Source organism: Stylophora pistillata, chromosome 9, assembly GCF_964205215.1.
Source record: "Stylophora pistillata chromosome 9, jaStyPist1.2, whole genome shotgun sequence".
Classification (NCBI taxonomy): Eukaryota; Metazoa; Cnidaria; class Anthozoa; order Scleractinia; family Pocilloporidae; genus Stylophora; species Stylophora pistillata.
In genome coordinates, this window is record NC_142527.1 from 28018519 (window position 1) to 28034141 (window position 15623).

At 37.3% G+C, this 15623-nt stretch overlaps 1 protein-coding gene and 1 long non-coding RNA gene across 5 annotated transcripts; one reads left to right on the top strand and one right to left on the bottom strand.

Annotated features, from left to right (window-relative positions):
- Positions 1 to 19: 19 nt before the first annotated feature.
- LOC148724158 (uncharacterized) lies at positions 20 to 15062 on the top strand. 3 transcript variants are annotated; one of them, XM_088732682.1, is made up of 8 exons: positions 20 to 1026; positions 3337 to 3387; positions 4729 to 5070; positions 7678 to 7746; positions 9648 to 9719; positions 10181 to 10234; positions 12105 to 12167; positions 13737 to 15062. In XM_088732682.1, exons 1-8 carry the CDS (start codon positions 975 to 977, stop codon positions 13913 to 13915), a joined length of 882 nt encoding a protein of 293 aa, XP_088588808.1. In that variant the 5' UTR covers positions 20 to 974; the 3' UTR covers positions 13916 to 15062. The 3 variants fall into 3 exon arrangements, with proteins under 3 accessions (XP_088588808.1, XP_088588809.1, XP_088588807.1); XM_088732681.1 differs by having other exon boundaries at positions 25 to 1026; positions 4723 to 5070; XM_088732683.1 differs by lacking the exon at positions 3337 to 3387 and having other exon boundaries at positions 22 to 1026.
- LOC148724159 (uncharacterized) lies at positions 1863 to 6934 on the bottom strand. 2 transcript variants are annotated; one of them, XR_015991549.1, is made up of 3 exons: positions 6788 to 6934; positions 6110 to 6141; positions 1863 to 3208 (listed from the first exon to the last, which is right to left on the bottom strand). It is a non-coding gene; the product is annotated as an uncharacterized LOC148724159 (long non-coding RNA). The 2 variants fall into 2 exon arrangements; XR_015991548.1 differs by lacking the exon at positions 6110 to 6141 and having other exon boundaries at positions 1863 to 5042.
- Positions 15063 to 15623: the final 561 nt, after the last annotated feature.

Sequence of the window (15623 nt, forward strand, 5' to 3'; positions counted from 1 at the left end):
CTGCGAGCGATGTAAATGAAGAGAAGTTACGCAGCCGCTACTTTTTCGCCTTTGTCAGTAATAACGGCACGGGAACAATCGAGAGCAGGCTACGTTGATGCACGCCATGCGAGAAGTTACGTGCGAAGCCGTTACTTTTTTGCCTTTTGTCTGTAATAACGGCATAGGAACGATTGAGAGCTGGCTACATCGATGCAAAACATGAGAAGTTACACAGCCGCGCCGGGTTTTTTTGACATTGTCTGTAATAACGGAAAGAGCGATCGAGAAGTTTCGAGGAGATTGAGGACAAAATTTCCTTTATGGCTTTTGGACTCAAAGAAGCTTACGGAACCGTCCGAGGTCGGAAGAAGACCGGAAGTTTTCGGGAATTTCCCTTTTCGGTATGAAAGTCCTCGAGGATCTTGTTTGTGAACATGATCGTGAGACAATAATGGACAATGTGAAGACTGATGCCTCACGTTAGGATTTCGTTGTGACTCGGTGCTTATAATCAGCTGAGCACTGGTTGAGCCCACAGATCTACCCATTACACATTCGATTTTGCGGTTTTGATGACAGACTTGAGAAGGTTACTGTACGGGAAAATATTTAATATGTCGTGGCTAAAAGAGATACTTCTTTGCCTCGGGGCAAAAAATTCTACATGTTTGGATTAAAACCTCGTTCATACTTTAGGGACTGGGGCGCCATTTAGCCCGGTCGATATTATCGATATCGCCGGGCCCTGTTTGGTTCGAGTCTGCTGAGCAAAAGGACTTCTACTGACAAATTGAGGCTTGCGAAAAACCCAAAGTACGATGGTAATGGTGTAGTACCGACTGAAGCCTTGGAGAGGGTTTGGGGCTAAAAAAGGACATTCCAGGCTTGACAAACAGAACGATCACGTGGTCAGTCAAGCATGTGAAAGTGTAACATCTACCCAATATGGTGCAATATACTCACGCCTACGGTCGCGTGTAAGGTGACCCACGATGTATTTTGCTTCAAAGTGTTTCATCTTCTGTTTGCTATCACTCACTTTAGGTAAGAAAAGATTATGGTCAATAACACTTTTTTAAACGCGTCCCTTTGACATCTTCTACTAGATCGGAATGAAATATCCTTTTCGATGAAATTTAGGCTAGTTGAAGCTAGTGCACGATGATGTATGCTCCATTAGTCACAGATAGATAGCCTTTATTTTAAAACGATGAGTGTTAAAGCTACATGAACTTGTGGGGTCGTTTGTAAAATGAGTCTATCACGGAGATTTATGTAATGTACTGTCACTAACGAAGGATTAAGATCATTAACAGTGGCTAACGACTGTTGTTTTCGGAACATTATGTGTCAGCGTATTTCTCGAAAATCTTTTTAGCTTTGTGGTTTGCTACGTCTCGGGGTCTTTGTTGACATGTTCGAACCATATGATTCATATTCGGGAGAGATAAATGATCGGTGGTAACAGAAGCGATTGACATTTTTACGACTGCTGTCTTTCAAACGCAATAACACAGATGATAATACTATCGAGTGATCAATGAATACTAAAATTAGGACTGACATTTAGCGCTACAGATCTGTCTCAGAACATGCAAGCTAGGTCCAGCGATTTTCATTTAGCGCTTTCAAATATTAGAATCTTACAACGGCGTTTGTTGTGCAACAACATAAGCGATGGAGGTTCAGCATAATTTAAGCATAGGCGAACCATACTGTGGGCCAATAATTTATTGAAGCGAAGTTTAACAGCGTTTATGAAAATCACCGTCCAACCCATGCTTAAACTGTGGAAATCAATTATGTAAACACCGATCGTCCACAACCGTGTTTAGACCTTGTACAACCACTGGACCGAACTTTTGGGGTACACTCTACTCTTAATCGTCAAATCCTAGTTTTATTGTTTTTCATCAACGTTTACCACATCACAACTACCAACACTCTCTCCAGAAAACCTATTACTCTAATCATCGCGTCTCCTATTTCAATTTCTACCAAACCGCGAATGCATCAGTGTCATGTCACGCAACTTCCATTTACCACCCCAGAAAAGTGGCGAGTTAGAACTGCTTGGAGGTTGGGTTAGACGCTGTTTATGAGGCACTTTCATTACCAGCCACTATAAGATATACGGATTACTGTATCACGGACAGTTATGGTAGGAAGCCAGTAGACATCATCTGTAATCTAGAAAATTTGGCAACTTATCACTTCAGTGAGGACTCAGTTGTAGACCTCATTCGAAGATTAATTAGAGCATGATCTCAAACATTAAACAGGAGGAGGTCTGCCAATCAGCATTGACAATCATGCAGCAAGTCTTAACTGCTCTGAGATTTTATATGACTGGGTCTTTTGGTGTAACAGTGTTTTCTGCATGCAGCCATTATTCACAGGATGTCTGCACTTAGGACTGCACACAGCCCTGGAGAATACTATTGTTATTCTTGAAACAATGGCACACTTCGGATTGTTTCCTTTCTTTAAATGTGGTTGCAACTGCCTCCAGCATCTTTTAATTTGATTTACTCCATTTCATCCCATTTGCATTTTGGGAGTTATATCTTTTTCTCAATTTCCTCCCTTGCTTTTGCCTTCTTTGTCAAAGTCTTATTGTCATATGCTTTACTTTCTATATCTGAGATTAACCTTCCTGATTCCACCAACAAAAGGTTTTCTTCATTAAAATCTGTCCTTCGGCCGGATTTGAGGCCATGTTTGGGCAAAACCTTCAAAATGTACAAGCAAATCACTCAAAAGGCCATGCATTCCCCCATAACGCAGTTTAGCCCTTGACTGTGAAAAACATGAATCAGCTGTATTATAATAATGTAATTTACACATTGTTTAACTGTTGTCTGTTGAAACAATGTTTAAATCATGTATTTGCCTTAAGTAATGTCTTAAACTAATAGACTTCATTTAAACAACCAACCCTATGTGTTTATGGTATTATAACTTTTGACTTGAGACAAACAAAATCTATGAGGATCAAGAAGAAAGCTCGGAAAATTGCATAATTATCTAATTTACATCTTGGTCTCAATATCTCAATAATTAACTTAAATAAAATGTCAATCAACTCATTAACAGTATCTTTTCACCTTCATGGGCCTTTTGTAACTTCTTTTTGTGAAATTACTTTTGCCAAAGGCTGTCAAGAGACGAAAGGAAGACAGGGTTTGCAGCTTGGCAGCCTCCAGTGGTGACCTCCTCCACATTGCTGTAATCAAGTTTCATCATTAGCAATTCGTATTTCTGACACAAATGGCTCCCCATATGTTACCATTTACCTGTTTTTATTTTTAAGCTTATGAATAACCTATTGAACTCCCTTTTTTCTTTTCTCAGGCACAACAGCAACTGAGAATTCAAATGTCACTGATGCTAACCTGACTTGTCGTAAGTGTTCCAGAAAATTGTGTTTCTTTCATTTTATGGACTCACCCTGTCAAGCATTTACCTAGAATTAGCTATTTGATTGAGAAACGAAAATAGATGAAACATTTTACTAACTGTAAAAACTAAGCCATAGTTTTTCTTGTTTATTATTATAAGTTGCAGTAGTCTACAACCTGCTTATAGTGTTAATGATAATATTGGAAGAAGTCAAATGTTCATTATGATTAATCACTTACCTTTGAAAATTTAAAGCCTAATTTGTGTGGAGTACCACAAGTTTCATTTATAACATAACCAAAGTAAAGCGCGTGCTCTGATTGGTCAATTTAGCGTCCCCCATTTTCCCATGGGTGTACGCTGCTGATGCGAGCAAATGCAAAGACTATTTTTCCATACGCGCTTGTTATTTCTGGTCACATAAGATTTCTTATATAAAAGGGAACTCTTTAGCTACAATGTATCAATGTTGTGTTATAAGACAAATGGTAAACACCACAGCGTACACTATTGAGTTATGGATGCACTTGGGAGGTTTGCTAAGCACTCAAGAAGCTAGAGTCGCACTCGGCTATCGCCTCGAGCGACTCTTACGCTTCTTTTGTGCTTAGCAACCTCCTGCGTGAATCCATAACTCAATAGTGTATGCTGTGGTGTTTACCATTTGTTAATTACAAGGATCCTTGAAACTTAACCAGAGTCCTGTAATTTGGTGGCTGGCATGGATATGTAATGCCATTGAAGCTAGAATCATGTCAATCAGCAACAACTTTATTTAAGTGTCTCATCTTCTAGCTTGCCCTCAGGCCTACTAATCGGGGACACTACTTAAATAACTTATTAATGATAAATATATATTATTAGTATAATTTCAGAGCTGAGCAAAGAGTTTCCAGTGATCTGATTGGTCGAGCGGTTCCTTATATGACACTATATAAACCGCTCTATGCGGTTTATATAAAATGTTAAAATAAAATGTCAATAAATGTTACTAAAATGTTATGATTTTAGAAATTTCCCTGTTGTTCAGCTCTGAAATTATACTAAAACAATTATTCGCCTCAGGTTCGGTGAATATTGTCGAATATATTCACCGAACCTGAGGCGAATAATTGTTAAATAATACTATAAGATAATAAGATTTAACTATTCAAAACTTCTTCAGATATATATACACAGTGTCGATATACTTAAAAATTACAATTTTATAATATACTTAATACTTATACTTAAAAATACAACTTTATAATATATATAGGTCTGGATGGTTGAGGGTTTTCAAATCCATGTTTAGTTCATTGTGATGACTAGTAGAATTTCAATTTTTTGTTTTTGAAGTTTCAGAGTCATCAATAACAATATCTGAAGGGGATACAATCCAACTCATCTTTGACAAGTCTTTGATGGAATCTGATGTGAACTTCCGAGGCTATCGCCTCTCCCGGGATGGAAAGAGTTTTGCATATCAGACGAAAGGTTCCCAATGTTTGACCTGGATCTCAAACTTAGAGCCAAATCTAAACATACTTTCCAAAAAGGTCATGTTTGATTGTAATATCACCCATCTGAGAGTTCAGATGGAAAATGCTTCACTCCAGGACAGTGGAAATTACAGCATAACTCACATCTTTGACAGTGTACATGTGGCATGTAATTTCCTGGATACCAAAAAGGTTACAGTAAAAGGTTAGTACTAAAATATAATGCTAAGTATTACTAGCAGCTATGATTTTGATGAAGGGTTACAAATACTGTACAGGAACAAAGAAAATTTAGTAAGAGTACATTTACATAATTCAAATCAAACTAAAGGTGAAAAATGTTTGTTATTATAATGGCAAGGTCGTCCTGAGGTAAATCATATCATTGGGGAATATTGGCCCTCAGCTGTTTTGTACTGCCTAATAGACCTTGGGCCAATATCCCCCATATAGCTCTCACGATTGGTTATAGTTACTGTCATAATAACTTCTTACTAACTGAGAGTGACCTTGCTGTCTTGTGGAATATTGACCATAGGTCCTTATAAAACTGACCAAGGACCTATAATCCTTAGCACGTACAGCTTAAGGAAGTGAAGTTACTAAGTAGTAAAGACATGGCACTCAGTCATAATTTGTTTATTTTGAATTTGCTTCCTTTCTCTACCAAAATTACATAGCTTAATTATGACTGCAATTTTTTCTGTGGAAATGGTCCATATGACAAAATGTGGACCTAGCATACAAGTAAGAACCAATCAGAGTGCTAGGATTTACCAAACCTCTGGACTTAATCTTGCTAGCTATATGAGAGGTAGTTATTATCATATGACCCGTTCAGCCCCGGACCTGCAATCCCATAAAAAACCATAGTAAAAGCTGACATGTGAAGGGCCAGACAGGTTGACATGAGCTGGTTTCCTAACATACTTGGACCCCCTAAATTTGGACCCCCCAGTCCAAATATGCTAGCGGATACGAACCCCTAGTCCGAATCTGCTAGCGGATATGGACCCTCCCGGTCCAGATCAGCTGGTGGATTTGGGTTTAGGGTTAGGGTTGGGGTTAGGGTTAGAGTTTAGTGTTAGGGTTAAGGTTGGGGTTGTTTTCGGGTTAGGGTTATATGATACAAATGATGCTAAGCATCATTCATATCATATAACCCTAAAAGCAAAGTTTAATAGGGGGTCCAAATCTGTGAAGGAAGGTCCACAGTGACACCGGTCCACAAGAAGCCAACTTACCTTGCTGACCTCATGTCGGTTTCTTGCTAAAACTTAGAAGGAAACAGATATGAGAAAGAAAAAGTTTTGGTTTTAAGGAATTAGAAGCATCTTGGTATGATTATAAAAAAGATAAAGGAAGTAAGGTTTTGATTCCAGAATTTTTTTATGTGCTCATGTGGCTGAGAGTCCCTGTTTATTTTGGAGTATTCAGGTTCACTTGACATTTTTAACACTTGGTGGCCATAAGCTAAAAATGCTTACTTAATTAATTTTTTTGGGCTAGACTGGAAAATAGTTGGCTGTTCATGAGGCACAGACCAAATGCAAGGTGGTCCACACGTTATGACTTCGAGCCAAATATTTTACCCTTCAGCCCAATCAAACTTAGTCAATAAGTACATGTCTATATACCTTGTTTCTACAGAAACGGTAAAATTTCTCCGATCTTAATTTTAGAATTGGGGGCAAATTAGTATCCTTGTCCTCTGTCACTTCAATTTAAAAAACCTCAATAATATTATTCCTGTTTAGTATTGTGTTCAAACTTGCGAATATGTTATGAAGGAAGCAATTTGTTGTTACCATCATTAATATTTATTACAGGGCGTACAATTGCGACTAAATTTTTCACTTTGGCGACCAAATCCTGAAAATTAGTCGCCAAATTGGCGACTAGAATTTCTAATCACACCTTACCTAGAGATCTAGTGATTGTTGAAGATTTTTAAAGATAAATCTGCAGCAAAGTTCCTCGTTAAGCTCGTTTCCAAAACGCAGCACATGCACGATATCGAATGTAAATCTACCGTCACTAAACGCCATCTTGGATTTAGGTAACCTATAAAGTTGTATATGATCCATTCTAGTGTCCTCTCTGTAGCTCGTGCGAATTTAGCGGGCTCATTTGTGATGTTTGAGTGACTGTATCGCTATGATAAGATAAATCTAGCACAGTGACAGGGTAAAAAAATTTTGTGTGTGTGTGTCATCATGGCCACCAACTTTTTGAAATTGGCTACCACTTTAAAATATTTAGGAACCAAGTGGCTACCGGAAAAAAAGTTAATTTTACGCCCTGTTATTAGCATCATTACGATTTTGGTTTTATCATGTAATGCATTATTATTCTTGTATGATTCAAAACTACCTTCAAAGTTGATGAATTGCTGTTTTTGTAACATTGAATTTTACACTATTTTCTTGACCAATTTTGACCAAGTCTCTTATTTTTGTCTATTAAAAGTTTGTGTTTGTGAGGGGTGACATTTTGAGGTTTGCAACATCAGTGTGTGCATGGTTACTGATTAATCAAGAATTTCAGAATGTTAGCTAGGAATTGAGTGGAAGTAACCATATTTGTATAATAATTTTTCTTAATGATGATGTTTTCTCAAATTAATGCAATGTCAGAAGATCAATTATGAAATCAAATATTAATTAGTGGTGTGAAATATATATATATTTTTAATGTTTCTGACTAGGTATTGTTACAAATCAACAGGTGATATGCATCTGTAAATAGAAACTCATTATGACCATTCATTGTTTATGTTGAAATTTATTGTTTTATTGTTTTTCTGTTCAAGAAATTCAGAAAGTTAGTTCTGCAGTGGCTGAGCAAGCTACAAGTACCACTAATTTCTTCAAAACCTCAGGTATTTATTACTTGATACAATTAAAGTTTTTGATGAATTTTCTTCTTTCTTTTTCACTTCTGCCCTTATCCCTTGAATCTTGATAACAGTCAGTGTAAAGGGGTGTCTCGAAAACTCAGACCTCGAAAACTTAGACCCCAGGAGGGGCCTGTTTCTCAAAAGTCCCGGTAACTTAACGGGCCCGTAAAGCTGTTCTGTTTTCATTTAGGATAGGGATTTCAAAAGTTTTGAAAATAATACAATAAAACTATCAGCTAAAGAAACAGAAAGGACTGCTTTATGAGCCAGAACCTGGTTTCCTATCCTTTAAATTTTCAATTTTAAAACATGGCTTTGGCCCGTTAAGTTACTAGAACTTTTGAGAAACGGGCCCTTGACCCAAAAAACTCAGACCCTCTGGGTGTCTCAAAAACTCAGACCTGAAAAACTCAGACCCTCTGGGTGTCTCGAAAACTCAGACCCGAAAAACTCAGACCCACTGGGTGTCTCGAAAACTCAGACCCGAAAAATAAAACATATTTACACTGTGTGAATGCCGCAAGCTGAATTGTTTACTGTTCATCGATACAGTGGCATTTATTTTTGTAATGTGCACGGATCATGAAAATTATCTGCCGAGTAAAGAAAAAACAGCTTGCAGTGTTAGATACGTGCAACAATCATGAAAATTATACTCAACATTCATATAGATTTTTCTTTTCATTATCCTATAAGCCAAGTTTATATCCACAACATGTCTTGTCATTAGAAGCCATTCGCGAGGTGTGTTGCGTGATGGTTCCCTGTATACAAATACAGGACCAGCATCACGCGACAGTAGCAGATATAACCTTTAGCGGTCCTTATACTTCGAGAAATTCTTGCAATTGAGTCTCCTGCATTGAATTTTAAGCAGAATAGACCATTAATTAATGGTCGAGGAGAAGTCGTTTTTGTTAAACGTAAAATTTTTCGTTGTTTTCCCCCCTAAAAAACTCTTTCTATTCATTAATCATTAAATTTAAAGTTCTGGTGACGTGTTTTCCCGCCACTTTTTCATTTTACATTTGATCATACATGGCGGCCAAAGGTTTCAGATAAATAATTCATAATTTCTGATTTGAAGATGGCTTTTAATTATAAGTTGCCTTATTTTACCAAGAAGGCTATGGTAAATAAAGTGACTGATTTACCGCAATTTTGGAATGAAGATTTTAAGGAAATTGGAATTGTTAGACGCGGTTTGTTTGGAGTTGTTGTCAAAGTTAAACATCTCATTCACGGCTATGTGTCAGACACAGTGATTGTGAAGAAGTTACTGGAGGACAGTGTAGTGTTTATACACAGTTATTCTTTAAAATAAGGGAAGTATAAGGACCCTGACCCTGTATTTGTACAGGCATGCAACACACCTTGTGAATGGCTTCTAATGACACAACACGTTGTGGACATAAACTTGGCTTATACCATAACGAAAAGAAAAATCTATACAAATGTTGAGTATAATTTTCATGATCATTGCACATATCTAACATTGCAAGCTGTTTTTTCTTTTCTCGGCAAATAATTTTCATGATCAGCGCACGTAATGCCACTGTGTCAACGAACAGTAAACAAGTCAGCTTGTGGCATTCACGCGGTGTAAATGTTTTATTTTTTGGGTCTGAGTTTTTGAGACCCCAGAGGGTCTGAGTTTTTTGGGTCTGGGGTCTAAGTTTTCGAGGTCTGAGTTTTCGAGACACGGCCAGTGCAAAGTCATAATTATCACATAGGAATATGGAAAAAGGACTTGAGTGCTAGGAAGCTACTACTGCTGCCCAAAATTGGTTACTTTGGATTACGTGCATATCACAATGAACAAAATCTTAATAATTTTTCCATGGAAGCTCAGTTGTTTGATTATTTGTTTGATTTTATTGCAGTTGTGCCTTCTTCAGTGGTGTTGAGTACTGTATCAACAAGTGCCCAAAGAACTACTATGCCGCCAATTTCAGGTATGCTAAAAAGTTTTTCATTGCAAAATCCTCCTCATTTACACCAGCGTACTCTTTCAACTCTTACTGATTTTATTTTTATGTTTTTAAAAATCTGACCATCAATAGGTGGTAGGGTAGGCCTACCGCTTGTAAACATGGTTACCAAGCCTTTGATTTGGAGTGATGCAGAAGGTGACCTTGTTGTGATAGAGACCAGCATCCATTTAGCATGATAACAAAGTAATTTACATTTGAAAAGCAGCAACATCTGTATCATAACAAGGTCACCCTTAGCCTCACTCCCATTCAAAGGCTTGGCAACCAAGCATGCAACTGTAAAATGGATAATTGAGAGTTTTTAGGGAATACCCTTAAATGTTTGAAGTACAGTAAAAAAGACTGGTGAACAACTGTTAACTTGATTTGGAACCCCAAGATTATTAGTTTTTACCCATGAATGTTTTAATTTCTATCTGTAGTCAACACTCCGTCTCCAGGTGGTCAAGGCATGTCTGACAGCCCACCAATCAGAGGTAGAGTTTAATCTAAAATCAATGGTTATTAGTTTTAGTAAAATTGAATCAACTTATTAAATGATTAAGATTTTTATGTTGAGGCCTTCAGAGCATTAAAACCTGTAGGAATCAGTGATTTTTATGATGCCATGGGAATTTTGTGAAAAAAGCAAGCCACTTATCTTGTTATATTGAGTGGACATTGAGGAACATGAAAAATGATGTCTGCAATTTTGTGACTTGCACTGACAGCCACTGTGATGGGTTGAAAATGCTACATTTGATTGCCTGTGCATGGAAGCTAGGCTACACCTTTACATGCCTCAAAACCATCCTTAATGGAAACAAAATGTTACCACTTTTTTTTTATTCCGTATTGAACTTGTATCTGACAAATCTACGTAACTTCTTTGTGCAGAGGGCTGCTCTCGTGGGGTGCGGACAGAACGTGGCCTAGGCCATGGCCTACCCTGTGGTCTACCCCGTGGCCTACCCTGTGGCCTACCCTATGGCCTACCGGTGGTCAGATTTTTAAAAGGATAGCATTGCTGGAAACCTTTCAATGTTTTCCTGAGTACTGTCTTACTAACGACTTTCTTCTGCTGTTTTGGCGGCCACATTCTGATCAAAATTTCTTAACCTTCTGATAGAATAAGAAAATCAAGGAACAGAAGCAGGTTAAACACAACTTTTGGGCAAACATCATCATATCAGCTCTCCTTTCAAATTAGTGCAATACTGGCCCTTTCTTTGGAAAAGCAAGTAAAGTTTGTGAAATGTTGACGATGGCGATGCATGCGTGTCCTGGCCGGGGTGCTTGTTGCAAATTCAATGCTCTACAGCACTTGAGGGCACCTAAAAGATTGGCCTGGCACGTAATGTTTGCGTTTTCTTACCTGGATATGTATGCTCTTCGAAATAATGCCGTTCATTACATTTTTACACCGGCACTCCACTATATGTTACCAACTGACAGCCTCCATCATAAGGCCGCTATTTTGCATATCCTCTGCGACCACGTAATATTGGCCCCTCCTCTGCCCTCCCCCTTAACCTACCGTTATGGTTGAGTGCTATGATATTTGCAGTGTTTCGTTCCCTCGGACGTTGAAAATCGTTTTAGTGATCTCTTAGTATACCCTTTTCGGAGACAGATAATTGTACACCAGCGTATTCGTTTGACTCTTACTGATTTTATTTTTATGTTCTTAAAAATCTGACCACCGGTAGGTCATAGAGTAAGCCACAGGGTAGGCCATGGCCTAGGCCAGGTTTTGTCCATGCACACCCCTCTCGTGGGTTGAAAATGCTATGCTTATGTCCAAACATGGAAATGAGGCTAGACCTTAAAATAATATATGCCTTAAAGGGTTGTTAACATCAATAAGTTGTTACCAAAATTACTTATTCTATGTATTCAAGTGTATCTGTCACATATAAGTAACTTTAGGTGATAAATCCTGTTTAATTTGTAATATTCAATTTCCATAACTTATTTTACTCCACGTAAAATGAATCCACATTGGCCCAACGGAAATCAACAAAACATGCAGTTGTTGCAGCATTACTAGAGCCAGAAGCTTAGCCATCCATACTATCTGCCATGCAATTCTTATTATTTAGTTTGGATAATTTGGATTTGTTGCAACTTATAATCTCCTAATTGATATTTTTCCTTATTCTTATCATATGTCTGCTTGGTATTGTTTGATATGGTGAGGAGAAATAGTCTGTCTTTGGTCCTTCACAGGAGTAAATAAGTTTATATTCATTTAATGGCTTGATTAGTTTAAGGGACAATATGCATGGTATTGCTAGGAAGGGATAGGTTGTTTGTTGTTTGATGTTATTTTACAGCTAGCATTTATTTAATTTTTATTCAATTTAGGTGAAACTGGTGGACAAGGCAATGAAACTACAGATGAGTTAGTAACAGTAACTACGACTTCAGGTACCTAAGTATCAATTCACAGATAGGTGCATGTATAAAAGAAGTAAACCGGACAAAAATGTGTTAAAGTATGTCAAAATCCACAGATTTTAGTCCATTTAGCTGCGGCCAACCATTAATTTTGTAAATGTACATTCAACTGTAAATATCACATACTTATGTTGTAACACACTAACACATATCTCAAATATCAACATTTGGATTGCACGCAAGTCTGCTGACCAATATAAATACAATTGCTTCCAAAATTGATCTAAAGAGTATTTCTCTTAACTGATTGGCCCTTAATCCTTTAACTCCCAAGGTCTGATTGTTGATTCTCCTTGTTAGCTGCTACACATTTCCTTGTAAATTAGTTATGAGAATCTGGTGTTAAATCAAGAAAACAACTGCTATACCCAGTTAAGGTGGCAGAACACAATTTTTGATACCCGTGTAATTTCTTTCACGTTTTCCTCTAAAACCCTTGATCTCGCAGTCGCCATAAATGGCAGCATTAGCAAGTTAACAACACAAACTTTGGTTCTTTGATAGTTAAGCTGACATATGTGTCATTGCCATGGCAACATGAATAAATATAAACAGGCCTTTAAAATTGGTTTTGGTTATTTGTAGAAAATTAGATTTTCTTTATAATTTGCATGCAACGAGATGGTGATGATACTCACAAGTTAACTCCATTTTGCTAACAATTTTACAGAGAGATCTTTTATTATCCCTTGTTGAAGGTTCACTGGATTATCTAGAATTTCCTTTGTTAAAAATCAATTTTTTCAATACTCCATGCAGTTACTTATTTCCTTAAGTATTTTCATGCCCAATTTCATGAAATTTGAGTGCATAGTTCTCAAGAAATAGGCATATTTCCTAGAAAGCAACTTTCCATTCAATTGTAATTTTTTATTTACTACACATGCACTGCAATGGTTCTTTTGCTAACAAAGAAAAAGCTGAGAATTGCTGGGCTCTTTGCACCATTTCCTTTTCCAACAGATCTTTGTAATAAAAGATTAAAGCCATCAATGCATTGCACCAACTTTATAGATTAAGTGCTGGTACGCGTTGAGTAAATAGAATGACTGCTCTATTGATGGCATGTTTGTCTTTTGCAATCCTCGTGCACATGCAAAATTGCATTATCAAAAGCGCACACGAAAACTACATGTGTTCATATGCATGCAGCCACCTTAAATTACAATCCCATGAAGATGTATAACTTGCTTTATTAGACGACTTGGGAAGTCAGAGGGCCAATAACTAAAATCAACCAATCAAAATGCTCTATTGCCGTTCAATATTCTCTAAGTATTGGACCGGGCACTGTCCCGAATGGTTCGGAATGATACCGCACTTGTGTCCCTTTGAACTTCAGTCGTATAATAAATCTCTCATTATTGAAGCTTGCTCGGGACCGTACTGGAAGAATATCGGCCTTCTGTCTTTTTTGTACGGACCTCGCTGTGCTCAGTCCGTACTGTCAAGACCTTGGGCCGATATTCTCCCAGTACGGCCCTCGCACTTGGTCAATAAGATATATTTATTTTATTTCATGTCATTTCTAACTTTTAGGAACAGGCAAAAAAAATGAAGTTGTCATGATCACTGCTTCCACGGGGGTTGCTGTAGCTTTAGTGCTGATTGCATCAGGATTGGCTTGTTGGTGTTGGCGTCCAAGATGTGAACACAGCAGACAAAGTGGTGGAATGTTAACAACACATACTAAGGGTTTGCAGACTTCTGAAGTGTAGGGTGTGGGGAAATAACAGGTGTTTAACTGCCAAAGATACGTACAGCAGACAATGTGATGCCTCAAAGAATGCTGAGATATTGGAGTCTAAAGAAAGTGCAGAGCCTGGAATATTACATCCCCTGCTAAACAAGAAATTTATTTAGAAAAGAGCAGTTTCTGACCATCCATCTTTACTGCTAATCCTTGATTTCATGATTTTAATTTATGGACACTAGCTATTTTACCAGGTGCTTCTTAGAAGTTAACAGATTACTTTAATTAAGTGTATATGTTTTTCCAAATCATATGGGTTTGAAACATAATTCATTACCTAAACTAGGGTGAACAGCAAGCTAAGGACTGCAATACATCAGAAGCAGTGACAAGTTGTCTTGTGTGACGTGCCTAATTAATCATATACTTCTGGTGAAAGCTTTGTCCTTGCAAAATAATTTTGTGGGCAGAACAAATGACACAAATTTAAACTGGTTTAAAATTGAAGTTAAGGATGTACTGACTAATGGCAGTTTTAATATGAGCCATATTGGACCTCAGATTTTAAACCAGTAGAATTTGTTGCAGTGACTTGTTTTAAAGTTTCTTCAAGGATTTAAGTACTTGCTTTATTTAATTGATGATTTATTATTTTATGTTAAAAAATGAATTGTTGTTTGTACTTATTCTGGGTGTTAGAGTATGAGGCTTGATAAGCTCTTAAAAAATTGTGGGTACAATAAAAGTGTAACTTATATAATTATAAAGGTTTTCTTTTTTTTGTAATATTGACAGCTAAAGATTGGGAAATAATTCAGGAAAAAAAATTTTATAAGGACAGGAAAAAGTAGGTGAATTTTGTTGTGAGATAGTAAAGATTGCAAGGATAAAATGGTTAGGAGAAACTGAAATTATCAACCTCATGTATTGGTACCACTGATGAATGAAAGAAGTTTTTTTAGTTTTCAGTAACATTGACCTTCAAATGACAAATTCCTTCTTCATGAAGGCTTTTTGTTTTTTGTTCATGACACTATGTAATGAGCCTGATATAGTCAATAGGTATGCACAGAGGTATGTTCATGTCACATGAAGGGTGAATATAAAGCATTTGTATAGAAATGAGTTAAAATCTAATCTTAATTAAAGACAGGGCTAGACTTTCTTGCTTATATTTGTTTCTTTGCATCTTATGAGTTTTCCAGGCTAATTAACTTACAGAGGTTCATTTGCCAATCAATTTGAAGCTTTAAATTCCATACTCCTCCCTCCCCCCCCCCCTCCCCCCTCCCTCTTCATCAAATGTAACTGGTGGGAATCTAGAACCTGGCCTGGATGGGGTGGGGAATTTGAACCAGCAGAATGCATGCGTACAAGTGATCTAATTTTAATTATGAAGGAGTTTAAAGGCGAAGAGTCCACTTCTGTGGCTAAATTTCTCAGAAGAAAAATGTCACATTACAGAATGATGCTTACATGCAAAAATCCAAAGAGCTGCACCAAAAATCAGTACATGACTTTGCAAAATTCCTTATTGTCCATTGATTACGCAAAGAATCTTTCAATAAAAATGGTGCTTGCCTGGGGAATTTGAATCCAATTTTTTCCCACAGATGAAAGTTACAATGTGCAGGTGGGGGGTTGCCTCGAGAGAGGTGGATTATATAGATGGATTGTTGTGTGAGATAAATGCATGACCAGGCAGCATACACATTGCATTCACGTGGGGTTAG